Source organism: Varanus komodoensis, unplaced genomic scaffold (assembly GCF_004798865.1).
Source record: "Varanus komodoensis strain SLA01 unplaced genomic scaffold, ASM479886v1 scaffold2, whole genome shotgun sequence".
NCBI lineage: Eukaryota > Metazoa > Chordata > Lepidosauria > Squamata > Varanidae > Varanus > Varanus komodoensis.
The window spans coordinates 69277799-69294226 of NW_025335568.1; the positions used below are offsets into that span (position 1 = coordinate 69277799).

The window sequence follows — 16428 nt, forward strand, 5'->3', positions numbered from 1 at the left end:
TTCCCATGGGTCCCAATCATACTTGGAGGTGCAGTGCATACCTGTGAGAGCAGGTAGGGCACCTTCCCTTGCCTGATGCTGTCTAGGTGTTTTGGACTATAAATCCCAACATTCCTGGGCATTGGCCGTGCTGCTTGGGGCTGATGGGGAGTGCCTGTCTCAAACCAGGTTTGGGGTGAGCCCTCTCCAGTGCCTGTGTGTGCCAGAATGGTAGACTGCTCTGAGCCCCAAACTGGGCTTGCTGTGTAGATCTTTTGCCAGACATCTGAACCAGGAACAAGGAACCTCCCTCCCACAGGCTGGGTAAATCATTGGATGGTTTTCATTTAGCTTCCCAATTTCTCCTCCTCCCTGCTCCCTCTTCCCTTGACTGACACCTCAGATAGCAGCTGGTGCTGGTAGAGGCTTGTAAAAAGCCCATTTCTGGTTTTGTGGGGTACAAACATTTTGGGACGGTATGTATATTTTATTTTGCACTAAAGGAACATTTAATAGGATTGGAGCAATTGCATCAGGAGTACCATGCCTGCAGTGGGATAGCTCCCTGACATTATTGCCTTGGGCTATTCCACCTCTATCTTGGAGGATATGCTGCATCATAATCTGGTTCCACCACTTGATTGCTGGTCTGATAGAGGTCTGCTTTTACCAATAAAATTCTTTGGGTCTAAATGTGAATACAAGGCAAAACTTGGGTTTTGCTTGCTTGTATAAAATTCATTTCATGAATTTCTCATGACACCATAACTGCATCCTAAAACATATTCTATCTGCATTTTTCTCAATCCTGCAGGCAGTAGAAGATGCATATGTGCCAGTAATCAAGTTTGAATTTGATGGTATTGAGGTGAATACATTCTCTTTTTTATTGTTTCACATGAGTTTGCATTTGAGAGGGTCTTAGCCAGATGAAATCTGAACTATGATTTAAACACATAGAAGCAATTAAGAAAAGAAAAGCTTTGCCAGATCAGACCAGTGGTTCACCCAGTCCAGCATCCCACTGCTAGGGTGGCAAACCAGCTGCCCATGGGATCCCTTAAGCAGGATAGATGCGAGAGTTCCTCCTGCCCAGCAACGGATGCCTCTGCTAACAGAGGCAGCACAGACGGGTAACTGCTGCTAGCCTCCTCCTCCATGAATTTGCCTAGCCCCCTTTCAAAGCTGCCTGAATTGGTGGCCATCTCTACTTGCTGTGGCAGTGAATTCCATAGTTTACTTCTCTGTTGTGTGAAGAAGTCCTTCCTTTGACCTGTCCTGAATCTCTCACCAGTCAGTTTCATTGGATGAGCTCCCCCTACCCACCCGATTGGTGGCAGGGTGGGAGCCCAGCCAGACCACAGCATGAGAAGGGATTAAGTTTCTCCATGCTGCATTCCATAATTCTCAAACTAAATTCCTCCCCTGCCCCAGTAGTGATTTTTAAAAATAACATTTGTTAAATGCAATTGTACAATTTATGTCTGTTGTGATTTTGCCCTTGCACTGAAGTCTCTACTTGCTGACAAATGTTCACAAAGAAATGAAACTGATACCTTGCAGTTGGTGGCAGACATGAGCTGAATTTCTGCCACCTTCCAGGAAATATACACGAGCGTAGCTATGTGGCTCAAGGTGGCAGTGCATGAGGGAAACATCCTTCTTGTAGCACGAGTTTAGCTCAAGTGGCAATGCATGTTTAGGACAGTGGGCTTCTTTATGTCGCCAGACTAAAATCTGTTGCATTCCCTGGGCTGAACTCCCAGACTCTGGCCCGCTTTGCAAAGGCACGGAGTGCTCCCAGTAGTCACTAGCAGCAGCAAGTTCAGCAGAAGGTTGGTTGCTGGGAATGGGACCCGGCACACCAGCTCGCAGTGCCCCTTCCCTGCACGTGCAGCCACCTGCAGCAACAAGCAGGGAAGAGTGTTGGTCGCTGGGCAGGGCGTGAATAAACATTTGCAAAAGACACTGACTAGGAACAGAAATAGGCTGATCCATCTCATGGTAATCACAGTAGTTCTGTGAGTGATTTGCAGAATAGGGGAGCTGTCTGACTCCCCATTTTGTTTTTTTCAGTTAAGACAATAGGATGCTTTTAAAATGTAAATGCAGATGAAATGTTGGGACCTACAGAGTGAAATTAACTCTGGGTTCTGAGCCACCGTTTTGTACGTGGCTCCAGTTAGTAAGCCTCCCCATTCCAGTAAAAAGAGAAACGGCTCCTGTAGGCCTCAATTCAGCCCCTACTCAGTATATTGATCGTGAACTGCCGCTGTTGATAGCACTGCTGGGTTTCACGCTGTGCGGCTCTTTATACGGCGCTGGCACCAGTGTGAAGAGCTCATGGGAGTACGTGGGCAGCGTTTGTGGAACATCAGGAAGGCATTTCTCTAGCCTTAAGAGTGGATTGTGCAGACCAAGGCCACATGCCTGACGTTTGGCCAGCTATTAAAAAACGGTCATTGCTCAGACCTTACTTTCTTTTCTCTCTGCTTTAGATTGATCTTGTGTTTGCAAGGCTGACACTGGCAACCATTTCTGACAACCTGGATCTTCGGGATGACTCATGTCTGAGAAGCCTTGATATACGATGTATTCGGAGCTTAAATGGTAGCACCTTATCTTTCTAAAACCCTGAGAATGACTGCTCAACTCTGTTCCACAAGTGCACGCAGTCCCAGGTTACAAATGAATTCCATGCCTGAGAAAATGGAAATTCGTCTTTGAGTCGAATTTGTGTGCGAGTTTGTAGTTAGCGCTCCCTGTTCACAGGGGTTAGGGGCACAGGACCCCGTGAAAGTGGAAAAGGCATGGATATCCTGCCCCACCCAAGCTCACCCACACCTGCTCTTTGCAGCAAGGTAGTGCTGGCGAGATTTCCCTCTCCAGATGGGCTGGGCAGGAAGGCATGCTTCAGAAGCTTCCCTCTCCCCACCCCTCACCATTTCCACTCTCTCTGTGGTTATAACAATTTTCGGCAGTAATGTTTAAAAAATAATAGTCTTTTCTCAGTTCATTCATAAGCACAGGTTGTTCATAGCTCAGATCTTTGTAACTCAGGGACTGCCTGCATTTTGAAATTAAATGTGCACTAAATACAGGGGGTTAAGCACGTAGTTCTCATGGGTTCAGTGTCTAAAATTTAGAGTGCGTCTAGACAAAGCTTTTAGCAAACAATCACTTTGCCTCATTCACAAAATGTTAGGTGAACTCTCCCATGTTTTCCTACCACTAGTTCCTTTCTGCAAACAGCAATCAGTCAGTGAGGAAAAGATAGAATAATTGCATGGGGTCTTTTGGAGGTCCTCAGAGCCATCTGCCTGAAAGTGTTCACACTCAGCACTGTGCTGAATAATCTGATATTCCCTCTTAAATACCACCTTGCATTAATTGTTTTCAGATGACTAGAACCCTAGAACCCCGCATTATCAGGCTGCAACACATGAAAGGTGGAAGTTAGCACTTTGAGCCAACTTGTGCATGTGGCAGATGAGCAGGGGTACCAGACATATTTTTCTAACCCAAACAATAATAATAGAAAAATATGTTTAGTAGTAATAAGATGACAAAGTTTATTTAAATGTTTTATTTGTTCCTTACCCTTTAGCTCAGCATTCCCCAACCTTGTGCCTTCCAGACACATTTGACTAGAAATTCTGGGTGTTGTAATCCAATGGTCCTGGTGGATGGGGATTTTGGGAGTTGCAGTCCAAATGCCACCAGGTTGGGGAAGGCTGCTTTAGCTGGAAAACAAGACAACCCCTGCTCTGAGGTGTTCCGTCTAAAATACAGAGTAGAAAAGGCATAAGTGCAGGGAAGGGAAAGGAAAACTGGGGTACCAGTCTTGCTACATGATTCTTATAACAAGCGCTTGCAATGTGACCGTAAGTTCTTGCTGAGCTCATCAGCTGGCACAGGAACTAGTTTAAGGAGAGGAACCAAAATTGCTTGACTCTCCGCTGAGCCAGTGGCTTTCCTGTATCTCTGTTGGAAGGATAGGCACCCTGATCCAGAGAGGAGCTTTAAGTGCACCTAGAGGGAGGATTTTAGACTTTGGATAGAAGATCCATGTGCCATAATACTTTTTTATTCTGCCTTTCCCTCCAAGGCATTCCTCCAGCTCACACCACCCCACTGTTCTTCCCAGAGTGAACTAGGTTGGGTACATAAACTAACCAGCCCAGGATCCCTTTGTTGCATAGCTGAAGGGAGATGTGACTGAGGCCTCCCTGCTCAAAACTGTGCCTCAGCCTGCTTTAGCATGTCTACAATTTCAAAAGCAGCCTGCCATGCAAAAGCACGCATCTATATAGCTCTGCAGTTCTCTGAATTACTACCATAGCAAGGAAGGCAGAAAATAGAGAAGTAATTCTGAAAGGGTGCCTAAATTGTAGGAGCACCAGACATTTTTGGAAGCGCCTTTCCTTCAGAGACGTCCCTGATTCTTATAAGAACATAGGAAGCTGTCTTGTACTGAGTCAGATCATCCTGTACATTGTTGTCCATTCTAAATGTCACTGACTGTCCAGGGTTTGGGGCAAGATTCTTTCTTCTCCCTACCTCGAAATATTCTGGAGATGGATCCTGTGCCAACAGTCCTCTTCTTTGCTCAGTGTTAAAAAGCTCATATTTAGAGAAGCCCCAGAAGAAGGAACATTCTTCCAAAATGTGGTTGCTTGTGTTGCTTTGCTTGGGGCTTTGTGTTGTGTTTGTTTTTTGTTTTCGGGTTGGCCAGTTGATTGCGTTAGCATGAACCAGAAAGGGATAAGTCTAGCGTTTCCACTTAGAGTTGTCAATTCAAACCATGTGAGGCTTTTACTCCAGCCAAATTAAAACCTTATTACACACTACCTCTATCTTTGTGCTACCCCTTGCTGCCTCTTAGTAGCTTGGTGCCTTTGCCTCATTTAACGTGAAAGCTTAACGTTTGTCGGCAGGTTGCAGAGTCACTGATGAAATACTTCATTTAGTACCAAACAAGGAGAACTTCAGGCTGACGCTCAGAGCAATTAAACTGTGGGCAAAACGTAAGTACTTAATACATCAAATTTTGTGTTATCAGCTTCTCAGCTTAATAGTCCTTGAAATGACTCTTTAGGCTAAGCCAAGCGAGCCTGTCACATATGTACGTTGCCTCGGAATCTGCATAATGCCGATTATGCTTTAAATGCGATGCACCTTTCCCGAAACGAGTCTGTGTGCTGTCTAATAATGGCAGAGAGGCACTGATCAAAAGGTACTGTGTGCCTTTTCTATCTTTTTCTCGTTAGCATCCCCCCTCGTCCCGCCCCCCCTTAGGAAAAAGAAGACAACATCATCTGAACCTTCCTAGAAAATTGTGTGAATGAAGCAGGGTGATTTCAGGGGGGAAATCTCACCAGAAGGACTCTGAGATCTCGTGACCAGGCAGTGCAGCTCTGAAATTTAGCATGTGCACCTTCTTGCTTCCCTTCCTGATCCAAGTCATGTAAAAACCCAAATTTTTGCAGAGTTAGGCTCGCAAAAATCCCAGTTCAGTAGCTGCTGCCACCTAAACTAATGCCTGGCACGAAGAGTCTTGCAGAGGTCAAGAGGCAGGTCGGTCAGGCTCCCAGGAAATCCTGCTGGTTGCCACATTTTGTATCCATGTGGAAGGAAGTAGGTTTTCCCTGCAAAAAGGGTAGTCTCTAAATTTTCAAAACTCCCAATTGTTTGGCAGAGTGCCACACTATTGCAGGATTTTGTCCATGTGCATAGGTCTCACGAATAACAGTAGAAGCAAATGTAATTGTCATGGATTGAGGCAGTGCACCTCTGAAAATCAGGTGTTGAGCATGCACAGAGTAATGCTCCTGTGCCTCATTGACAGCAAAAAGGAAGCTGACCACCCCACTTGATGGTCTTATGGGAACCCCTTTGAGATAGGTGCACTTTAGTTATATAGCACACCACTAACACTGCTCTCCCCGTTCTGTGCTTTGCAACTGCTTCTCCATATCTGATGCATTAGAGCAACAACAAAATTATTTGCCAAGGCTGATAGATGGACCGATTGATGTACTCTGCTTTTTTGCATTTTAAATTCACTTAAATCATAGCATCATCCTGATTGCAGAAAAAAAATATTATTGTTATCTCTTGTTCTGTGGGTGGTGATTTAGGGGGGCCCTGTTCTGTGGCATTCCAAAATCGGATATGTACAATTGTAGGGGGTTTGTTTTCCCATCTTAACGGTAAACAAAACAGAATACCAAGTATCTGGATGGCCTGTCTTACGGTGTACTGTCTTAAAATTCCACTGTATTTAATATTCCACTATTTATTGAAAACTTTTCTATACCCTCCCAAGGGGACTGCAGGTGGCGCATTGGTTTAAACCGCTGTGCTGCTGGGCTGGTTGATCGAAAGGTCGCCAGTTCGAATGTGCACAACGGGGTGAGTTCCCATTGCTCCGTCCCAGCTCCTGCCAACCTTGCAGTTCGAAAGCATGCAAATGCAAGTAGATAAAAAGGTACCACTTCAGTGGGCAGGTAACAGCGTTCCGTGCACTTCAGTGTTTAGTCATTCCAGCCACATGACCACGGAGACCGTCTGCGGACAAACGCTGGATCCCTTGGCTAGGAAACGGAGATGAGCACCAGAGATGAGCACCGCCCCCTAGAGTCAGGCATGACTGGACTTAATGTCAAGGGGAAACCTTTACCTTTTACCTTTATATCCTCCCATACTTAGACGTCTCAGGACAGTTTACAGGAAATTAATCCTAAAAATAGAAATAAGAATAACAGTTGCCCAGCATCCAATGTTAAAATATAAACACATTAACTAAAAAAGTTGACAGTTAAAATACTGGGAGAATTAAAAGGGTTTCACCTGAGACCGAAAGGAAAGAAGCGTTGGTGCCAGGCGAACCTCTCTGGGGAGCGTGTTCCACAATCAGGGCACCACCGGAGAGAAGACCCCCCTCTGGCTAGTCACCCGCTTGATCTCTTTCAAGGATGGCTCCCGGAGGAGGGCCTCTGATTCAGATCTTAAGGGGTGGGAGGGCACATAAGGGAGAAGGCTCTCCTTCAGGTATCCCGGACCCAAGTCACTTAGGGCTTTATAGGTCATCACCAGCACTTTAAATTGGGCCCAGACATCAATCGGTAGCCAGTGCAGATGATAGAGTACCTGCATTATATCTGAACACCTGCCAGTCCCCATTAATATCCTGGCAGCTCTGTTCTGAACTAATTGAAGTATCTGGACTGTCTTCAAGGGCAGCCCCACGTAGAGCGTGTTACAATCATCCACTATAAATGCATTCTTTAAACTGAGCTCAAACTAGGATTCAGGTTACCAGCTGCCTCCTGCCAGGTGACTAACGTGCTCTCTTCAGCTGCCGGGAGCTTGGCCATCATGGCATTGGTGGAGTGCCATGTTGTGGGCAAACCTCAAAGACGTTGCTGCATATTTGGGGGAAATACGTCTTCGGCACTGTCGTGCAGTAATGTCCCCTACCTGCTGTAAGAATCGCTGCGGTTAAATGCATGTGACGAGCCAGCCAGAAATTAACTGAAGTTCACAGTTACTTGTGAGTTCTTCGGCAGTCCTGCACTGTGCCGGAGTTCCCATCCTGAGCTGCATCTTGTGGCCGCTCCTCTGTTATTACCTGGATGTGGGCAATCAACCGTGTGGATCCTGCATGTGCGTTTGCCTTGCACTCACGTGCAACTGGCATGTGCGTGTTTCTGTTGCATGCCCTGTGATCTTTGCACTAGCTAGATGAGAGCAAAGGAACCTGAGCTCAGTGTGCGGAGCTGTAGGTAGAAAAGCGGTATGTGCCACAAGGGGGAGCTGCTTTAAAAGCAAAGCTTCTGCCTAGATCCCTGAGAGTTGCTGTAGCAGCTGTGAAGCTGCTTTAAATAGCGCTTCTCATGTTATTTGGCCTTCAGTCTCCTTAGAGCTGAAATTGAATACAAGGTATCGAAAATGTGATTTTTCAAACTTCCTTGTCTGGCATGGGGGAAGAAAGTGAGTTAATCTGAAACACCAAGGAAATGGAGTAATGCATGTCTACCTTTAGGACGTGGAATTTATTCTAACATGCTGGGATTCCTTGGTGGCGTTTCCTGGGCCATGCTGGTGGCAAGGACATGTCAGCTGTATCCAAATGCTTTAGCATCAACACTAGTTCATAAATTCTTCTTGATCTTTTCAAAATGGTAAGTATCTGATCGTAAAGCTGACCATAATGTGGGCAGAACACAGATTAAAAACCCAGGCCAGCAGAATGTTGCCACTAGCTTATGAGTGGCAGGTAAAGTGACCGTGAAATTGTGCATTTCACAGTGGAACACCCTTGTTATCCGTCCCAGAAAGTCACAGCCCAGCTGAGATAAACATGCCTCTTTGCTGTCATCCAAATTAGTTTTTTTAAAGATGTTTGCCTGGTCTGGAATGCCTGTTGAGGGCCACTTTGCTGCTTTGATTACAAGGTTTCTTTTTAGTTACTGAATTTATTTAAATTTAGTGTGTATGTGTTTTTGCTCTTGACAGTTAATAGTGTACATTGTCTAATGCTTTCTGGTGGGTAATATAAAGAAAATGAAACAGGAAACTCCTTAAATAGACATCCAGTTGGCTGTCTGTTTATCCTGACAGGGAAGAGGAGGGCTTTACGGAGAAAGCTTTGTGCCTGACTGCTAAGCAAGGGGTGCGTCGGCCCCGCCACATGATTTCTGGGAAGCGATCAGGGACTGGCCTCTGGCCCATGAGCCTGTCCTCTTCAGAGGATGAAACCCATTTTGTGCTGGTGCTTATACCCGATTTAGTCTTAGTTTGCACAGTAAAATTCAGCATTGCTGACCTGGCAGATGTGTTGGACACATGGCTGGGGATGATGGGTGTTGTAGCCCAGCACATCTAGAAGCTGAGGAAGGCTTGCATGATTTGCCTTTCCACGGTGTAGACTAGCACCACTCCCACGTATGTGTCTGCGTGCCCAGATTTCCCACATACTCATGAGGCTGGCATTGTGTGCAGATAAGAATAATGGACACGCAGATGCTAGACCATAGCACAGGACACACGTCTGCAGGAAATGAGAGGAGTATCTGTGGGCTATCTTATCTCCAGGTCTATTACAGGGTGTTGTTGCTGCTTTCTCTGGCAGGGAATGGCCCAATCCTGTCTTGCTGAAGCAACCCGAAGAGAGCAGCCTCAACTTGCCGGTCTGGGACCCAAGGGTATGTAGAATGCGTTGCGTTGCAGCTGTCCTAAATCCAATAAATTCACGGATTCAGCAGCAAGTGAGGAAGGTGTTGCTACATCACGAGGGAACTACTTGACTGCTTCGTCTTCATGTAGTGTAAACGCCATGCTAGATCAGGCCAGCAGATCTTATCCAGCTGTCAGTTCATATAGCCCACAGGAAACCCACAAGCAGGACATGACTACAACAGTGTCCTAAAGTTCCCCTAAAGTAGTATACCTGGCATGTAGCCTTGATGCTGTAGGGAGGACGGAGCCAACGAGAGCCTTCTCTGCAGTGCATTCACCCAGTCCTGTTTTAACGCCATTCAGAGTGATGGCCATCAGTGTATTTTGTGGAAGCCAGTCCCATGGCTGGACTGCACTGTGTGAAGGAGTCCTTCCTTTGATCTGGCCTGAACCTTGCTTCTTGTCATGGGATGGCCCCACTGAGTTCTGGCATTATGAGGAACAAAGAAAAATATCTCCCTATTCCCCAATTCCACCAAAGGTCTCACAGCCTGCTTCATGCAGTATCTTTGCTATCTTCAAGCAGACTTTTTAAAAGCAGGTCAGCGTTATGCACACACAGCCAGTTGCAAACGGACAGTAACTCCTTGGGGCTGAGTGTGGCTGGCCAACTAGTAGATTCACAGAAGGGGTGGGATTTGGAAAAGGAACGGTTTCCAGTGCGTGCTCTCCAGTACCATGCTATGCCTGTGCAACCTTTCCTATGCTACAGGTAAATCCAGCTGACCGGTACCATCTGATGCCGATCATCACACCAGCCTATCCACAGCAGAACTCCACATATAACGTGTCTTCATCAACCCGAGCGATAATGGTGGAAGAATTCAAATATGGTAAGCCATCTCGCTCTTCCCATATCCTCTCCTGTAATTGTTGTTGTTAGTCACGAAGTCATGTCCGACCCATCACAACCCCATGGACAACATCCCTCCAGGCCTTCCTGTCCTCCACCTTTCCCCAGAGTCCACTCAAGCTCACTCCAGCTGCTTCCGTGACTCCATCCAGCCACCTCATCCTCTGCTGTCCCCTTCTCCTTTTGCCATCTATTGTTCCCAGCATTAGGCTCTTCTCCAGGGAGTCCTTCCTTCTCATTAGGTGGCCGCAGTATTTGAATTTCATCTTCAGGATCTGGCCTTCTCAAGAGCAGTCAGGGTTGATCTCCTCTAGGACTGACCGGTTTGATCGCCTTGCGGTCCAAGGGACTCTCAAAGACCATATTTAAAATGGCAGAATGTGAACCTGTAACTTGTAGGCTGGCAGAGCTCTGTAACAAAAGGATCTTGCCATGTTGATGCTTGAGAGTTATTTTCTGATTGCGTGTCCGAATTGTGTACAGCACTGGCATTCTGTCTCACTTTTGGTCTGCCAAAATCTGATAGGATTGCATTGCTCCTCATCAGGTTCTCATCAGTTGCCATTCCTGATAAGCCTGTTGTGGGGGTGGATTTGTGTTGCTTTCTGATAAAGCTGATCTCCAAGGTCAATGTGAAGGGTAGGCACAGCCAGGCACATTCAGATGAGCAGCCCCACCACTAACCAGACCCCTCTCCACCCGCGTGTTGCTGCTCGTCTGCACCCCAACAGCCCGCTTGCTCAGCTGCTGCTTGCTCTGGCCCAGACAGCTGTGGTGCTGAGAGGGAGTGGGCAATGTCACCACCTCTCCAGGGAGCAAGGAGTACCAGGATGAACGGAACGACGAGGAGCATTACCAGCTGGTAGCAATGGCAGCATGCAGGGGGGTCCCACGAGGGTCCAGTGGTGCTCAGGCACCTGGAACTGGCACTGCTGATCTCTGATGTCTGTTCTAAGGGTGCAAGTTGTTTCTTGATGGGAGGGAGAGAGCAGCTGAGCAGAAAGCCCTACAGCACTTGGGACCACAGCCCCTGACAAAAAGCCCCTCCCAACACCCCTCTGCCCAGGTACTATAGTCACGATCTGGGACCTGCCTCTGATTGCCACCTCTGAGGGAGACTAGTTTGTTGGCAGCAGGAAGTGCTTTTTTGGTGGTGGCACCCCAATTCTGGAACAGGCTCCCCATGAGGCCTGCCTGGCCAACTTTAATATCTGTTTGGCACCAGATTAAGACTGCCCTCTACTCATGGCATTTAATTTGTTTGGATACTGGGACTTTGTTAGCTGTTTAAACGGCTATTACGATTTAATCTGTATAAGCTTTTTATATTTGTTTTAAATGAGGTGTGTCACTTTTTATGACATTCTTATTGCTGTTTGTATTTTATATTGGATTTTAATGTCCTTTTGTAAACCACCCAGAAAACTTCAGCTATTGGGCAGTATAGAAATGGAATGGAATTGAAACATCTTCCTAAAATTCACCACCCCATTGGGCAGCAGCAAAATTGGGGTACCTTTCTGCTCACTGTTCCCTTGGCAGGAGAGGAATTTTCAGTTCTCTTCCTGAGGTCGAGTCGTCGCTCAGCAGTGCGAGCAGCGTCGGCATCACGGCGTTCCTTGTCTAACCCGAGATCTTTTTGCACGGTGTGTGTGCAGCCTGTTGGGCTACTCGCTGTGCCCCAGAGCTGGTATCACCCCCATTTTGTGGCCACCACAGAGAGTGGTCTTGGGTCGTAAACTGACTGTTTTTATTTTGGTGGTTTGAAAAGGGGTTGAAAGGTCCTCATCTGAGAAATCTCAGTTGGCTGTAGCGCGCTGGAAGCTTGCAAGAGGAGGGAGGGAGGTGGGGTGGACAGTCCTTGAGAACGGGTAGAATTAGATGTGGCAGAGAGCAGCCGCCGCCATTGGTTGTTCGCATGTCTTTCCCTGGAAATGCGCCCGTCAGCGCAGCGTGCTGTGACGCCATTCTGCAGTGCGTCGCAGGCCCCTGGCCCTCATGGGTGGTGGTGGTGGAGGGCGGCACGCAGCACAGGGGACGTAGCCAGCCCCAGCTGTAAGCGGGAAGAGCAGGGCTGCAGTTCCGTGCCTTTTGTAACGTCTGCTTCACCAAAAGAGGAAGATACCAACTGGAGGGGTGGTGACTGGAGGAGAGGGAGTAGATGAGGGAAACACAGCGAACAGAGTGAGTCAGAAGGGGTCTGCTGGGCTATCTAGTCTGACCCCTGGCTCCAGCCAGCTCCACTCGTGACATGCCTGCCATGTCTAAATGGGGATATTTGAGGCTGAGAGAGATGTCTGTGTTTCTGGGTGTGATTCAATTCCAAGCATGCCCCAGTTTTCCTATCTAAACTGGCCTGGGATTGTGCCCTAAATAGTTCTTGTATGTTTAAACAGGTCTTGTAGTTGCAGATGAGATTCTTCAAGGAAAATCGGACTGGCCAAAGCTGTTGGAACCACCGAACTTTTTCCAAAAGTACAAGTATGTGAGAGTACCTCCAGGCTTTCAAATTCTGTTTTAAGCAAATTCTTGTCCTGCTCTTTAGCTACTAAGGTACCCAAAGCAGAGAAGTAAAATTACGATGAACTTAGAAAAAGCCACAATGACACAGCAGGTCACATGAGCATTCTTGTATGGAAACACATGAAAGAGTGTGGAAACACAATAGCTGCAACACATTCAGAAGGTGTTGCACATTCACGTTCAATGCAGAGAAAGACCTGTGAAACAAAATACATATGCAGCACTGACCACATAAGCTGGGAATAGAATGCATTAAACTTTGTGATAAGCAAAAGGGAAGGTTATAGTATATTGGCTTAGAAAAAAGGAGTAGGAGTCAGTATTTGCTGTACTGCTTATTATGTGAATTAGTTATTGCTGGCTGTTCGTGAAACAAAATAAGCTCCGTAGCAGCCATGATTGAGAGACGGAGCATCCCACAGAATATGCCCTTGGTTCTGGTCACCATCATCCTTACTACTGAACATTCTCAAAGGAAGAGCCTAGTACCCAGACAGTTGATTCAGGAGGAGGCTGTCCTTTAGATGCTTGGATTTCAGTCCACTGTGGCTTAAAACTCTCTCTCTTGAGTTCTCAGGAACATGCTGGAATGCAGTGCAACTGTTCTCAAACTGTAGTGGAATATACCCACTTACCAAACTTAGGTTATCCAAGTTAGGGGTACATAGCATAGTACAGAGTATCTGGAACACCAGACAGTTCCCATCAGCCCCAGCCAGCACAGCCAAGGGAGAAGCCTGGTGGAAGTTGTAGGCCAAAACACTTGCAGGTTAACAATTTGCCCTCCCCAGAAATAGAAAATCATCCTTAAATTGTTGCCTGTGCTGTGCTTCTTGTACTAAACTTAAGCTCCCATTAGTCTTGGATCTTCAGATGTCCACCAGCAGTCCATTGCTGAAACCAGAACGGGAGTGAGCTCGCTTGCCTTGACACAAAGAATCAAAACTGTGGACTTGAAGCATCTTGGCCAAACAATTAGTGTGGCAAGGGGAATCGTCGTCTTTCTGGTTCCCCAAAAGTTTCTTTTGTACATGGGTGTTTCCAGATGAAGACTCCTAATCCTAGCAAAAATGGCATTCCTTCTTTCCCTCCTTACAAAATCTGTTGTGTTAGGAAGGAAGGGTGGAAAAATGTGAGAAGGTGACATACAGAAGATGGAGTCTTCTGCTCACCCCATACAATTCCAAGAATGGGGCCACATGCATGGAGGCATCCCATGTAAGGTACATTGTAGTGGCCAAAGGATTCACACACTGACACTCAACTGTTAGTAGTGTGAATGTTCCTAAACCCCACCCTAAAAGAAAAAAGATCATTGTCCAGTCAATGTCATTGAAAATTCAGCTCTCCTTCCAAACTTACCTGCTGCTACTGCTTTAGCTGCTCCTCCAGGTAAGATGGCCTAGAGAAGCAGTGTGGAAGTTAGCGAGCATCTTGGAAAGGCTTTCTTGTGTGACGGTTAAGGCTAACCAGATGTTACCTGTCTGCATTTCCAGGCATTACATTGTCCTGACGGCCAGCTCCCCCACCAAAGGGCTCCATTTGGAATGGTAAGCCTCCATAGTTACCCATGTAATCCTGATTTTAGGAGGCAGCTTTTGATACTGGTGCAGGTAGAGGTGTGAGGACGGGAGAAGATGGGAGTCCTGCCTTCCTGGTCAGCTTTGTTAGGGTCAGTGGGGGCATTCTGAGTGCCCCCAGTGGGTTAACAGGAATTCAGCTGCTCAGTATCATGAAGTGGCTTCTTCAAAGTGTAAACAGGATGCCAAGGTGCCCCCTCTTGTTTTGCAATTTTGGGTGCAATCCTATGCTAGTTTAGAGAGAAAAATGGCCTATGGTTCCCAGCATGTATCAGCCAGGAAACAGAGCTACAGGGCTTTTCTCTGTCTAAACTTGCACAGTGTTCTGCTTTTATTTAAGGACCGCTTAAACCACTCTGGCTTCGGAGACTTTGCACGCAGTGTCTGCCTAATTTTGACATCTTCACAGTCAAAGGGATAGGAATTTGCTACTTTGGTTTTGTTTGGAGAATGGTTCTGAAAAGCAAAATTCTATGTCTATGCACTACATTCTGCCATTATTTTTTGCATCCCCTCCCCAAAGAGTTGCACAATGCTTTCTTTTGATCATCCTCTTATATTCTCTCTCTCTCTCTCTCTCTCTCTCTCTCTCTCTCTCTCTCTCTCTCTCTCTCCTTTTCCTCTCTCTCTCTCTCTCTCTCTCTCTCTCTCTCTCTCTCTCTCTCTCTCACGCGCAGCAGAGGCAGCGCACAGGCCACTCTTGTTAAACTAATTGCAATGCCACCCCCAGGCAGTTCCTGTGGGAATTGCCATTGGTGTTAATCCCCGCCCCTCTTTTTTCATGTGTAAATACTTTGCACAGCCTATACTGCCTAAACAAGGAATATAAATAGTTCATGTTTACAGAAAGCTTCAGGGTTGTGGTCCTGCTAATGGTACATAACGGTGTCTGTGATGTCAGCCTGTGTCACAGGGTGCTGGTGATGGTTTTCACTATCACTTCAGGGTGTCCATGGTGACACATTTTACCTGTGCCAAATAGGCCAAGTGCTGGTATTTAAGTCAGCTTAATGGAACCACATTGATGTGCCTCCTGGCTTCTGTCAAGGCGCTTCAGATGGCCTTCCTAGAGGTCCATGGGCACTCTTCTCATGCAGACTTTAAGCAGATCCCTGCTCTGTTTCAGCAAAAGCAGCTGCACCACCAGCTCTGGTCCCATTGACCAACTTGCTAGGACAGTGCTAATTCAACAATGTTTGTTTATTTACATGTATTTATAGGTCGCCTATAATTGCTGAGGCCTTTCTAGGTGGCTTGCAATGCATAAAACATACTAACAGAGTAATGTTATGCCTACAATGGGGAATAAAGACAATTATCTTCGATACTTGACTTGAAATATCAATGCTGACTGGGTGGTGAAGGTCACATTACAGGCAGATTTCTAGGTGAAACAGTCTGGAGAGAGTTTGGGCAGTTAGAAGCCCACAGGCCAAATCTGGCACCTTGAAAGCTTTCATCTGCCCAGCTGCCAATCCGGAGAATGTGGCCCACTTTAGATCTGCAACTAAAGTGGTGCTGCACTTTGGTCACTTAGAATGATCCAAGGTAATAGCCACACCTGCCCAGAAGGCCATTTCATTCTAGCAGGTATTTTTTCCGTTAGAGTCTACGATGCTCAGCCTGCCTGTTGGAATGGGTGCCACTAGGTGACAGGTGGGAGAGGCCTAGAATGGACTTAAGGTCATTTTCCAAAATGAATCCTTGTGTGTGGCTTAGTGCAAAACTATGGGATGCAAACACTTGAAGAATAAAACGACTTTAGGTGAGATTGGCGTGATCGTCTGTGCAGGAGCCACCTTGCTCTGTCGGGGCACAGAAGGTACTTCGCAAGTCTTCCTGCAGGAAAAAGCTTAACAGAACCTTCTTTTGCTTCTACGTTTTCAGGGTTGGCTTGGTAGAATCGAAAATCCGTGTGCTTGTTGGAAACTTGGAGAGGAACGAACTTATTACCATTGCGCATGTAAATCCACAGTCCTTCCCTGGGAATAGGGAGCAGCACGAAGAGTAAGTTGGTAACCTGTGCCATCATGCAGAGCCAGACATGGGTGGGGGTCTGAACTGCATCCCACCAGGCCCTCTGTGGGCCAGGGGGCATCTAGGACCAACCCCGCCCATTCTCCCTTTCTCCTTGCTGAGGCATGCATGCATTTCCCTCGGCACAGAAGAAAGTGCTCCTCTTCTTTGGAAGGTGTCTCTTTCACATGGAGCAGGTTGCCTGCCCTGAAGGAGGTGTGCACTGCCCAAACC

The 16428-nt window shown here is 46.8% G+C and overlaps 1 protein-coding gene across 6 annotated transcripts in view; it reads left to right on the forward strand.

Annotated features, from left to right (window-relative positions):
• The window catches only part of PAPOLG (poly(A) polymerase gamma), a 43363-nt gene that overhangs the window by 15855 nt on the left and 11080 nt on the right, over window positions 1-16428 (forward strand). For 5 of the 6 annotated variants that reach the window (XR_006414596.1, XR_006414595.1, XM_044428915.1 and 2 more), the window contains 9 exons: window positions 794-847; window positions 2478-2589; window positions 4917-5006; window positions 8027-8165; window positions 9116-9188; window positions 9935-10055; window positions 12472-12556; window positions 14095-14148; window positions 16066-16185. Coding sequence is in view for 3 of the 6 variants with exons in the window: in XM_044428915.1 (XP_044284850.1) it covers window positions 794-847; window positions 2478-2589; window positions 4917-5006; window positions 8027-8165; window positions 9116-9188; window positions 9935-10055; window positions 12472-12556; window positions 14095-14148; window positions 16066-16185 (848 nt within the window). In the remaining 3 variants the exon portion in view is untranslated. The remainder of the gene's footprint in view (window positions 1-793; window positions 848-2477; window positions 2590-4916; window positions 5007-8026; window positions 8166-9115; window positions 9189-9934; window positions 10056-12471; window positions 12557-14094; window positions 14149-16065; window positions 16186-16428) is intronic. The other variant, XR_006414597.1, reaches the window with a different exon arrangement.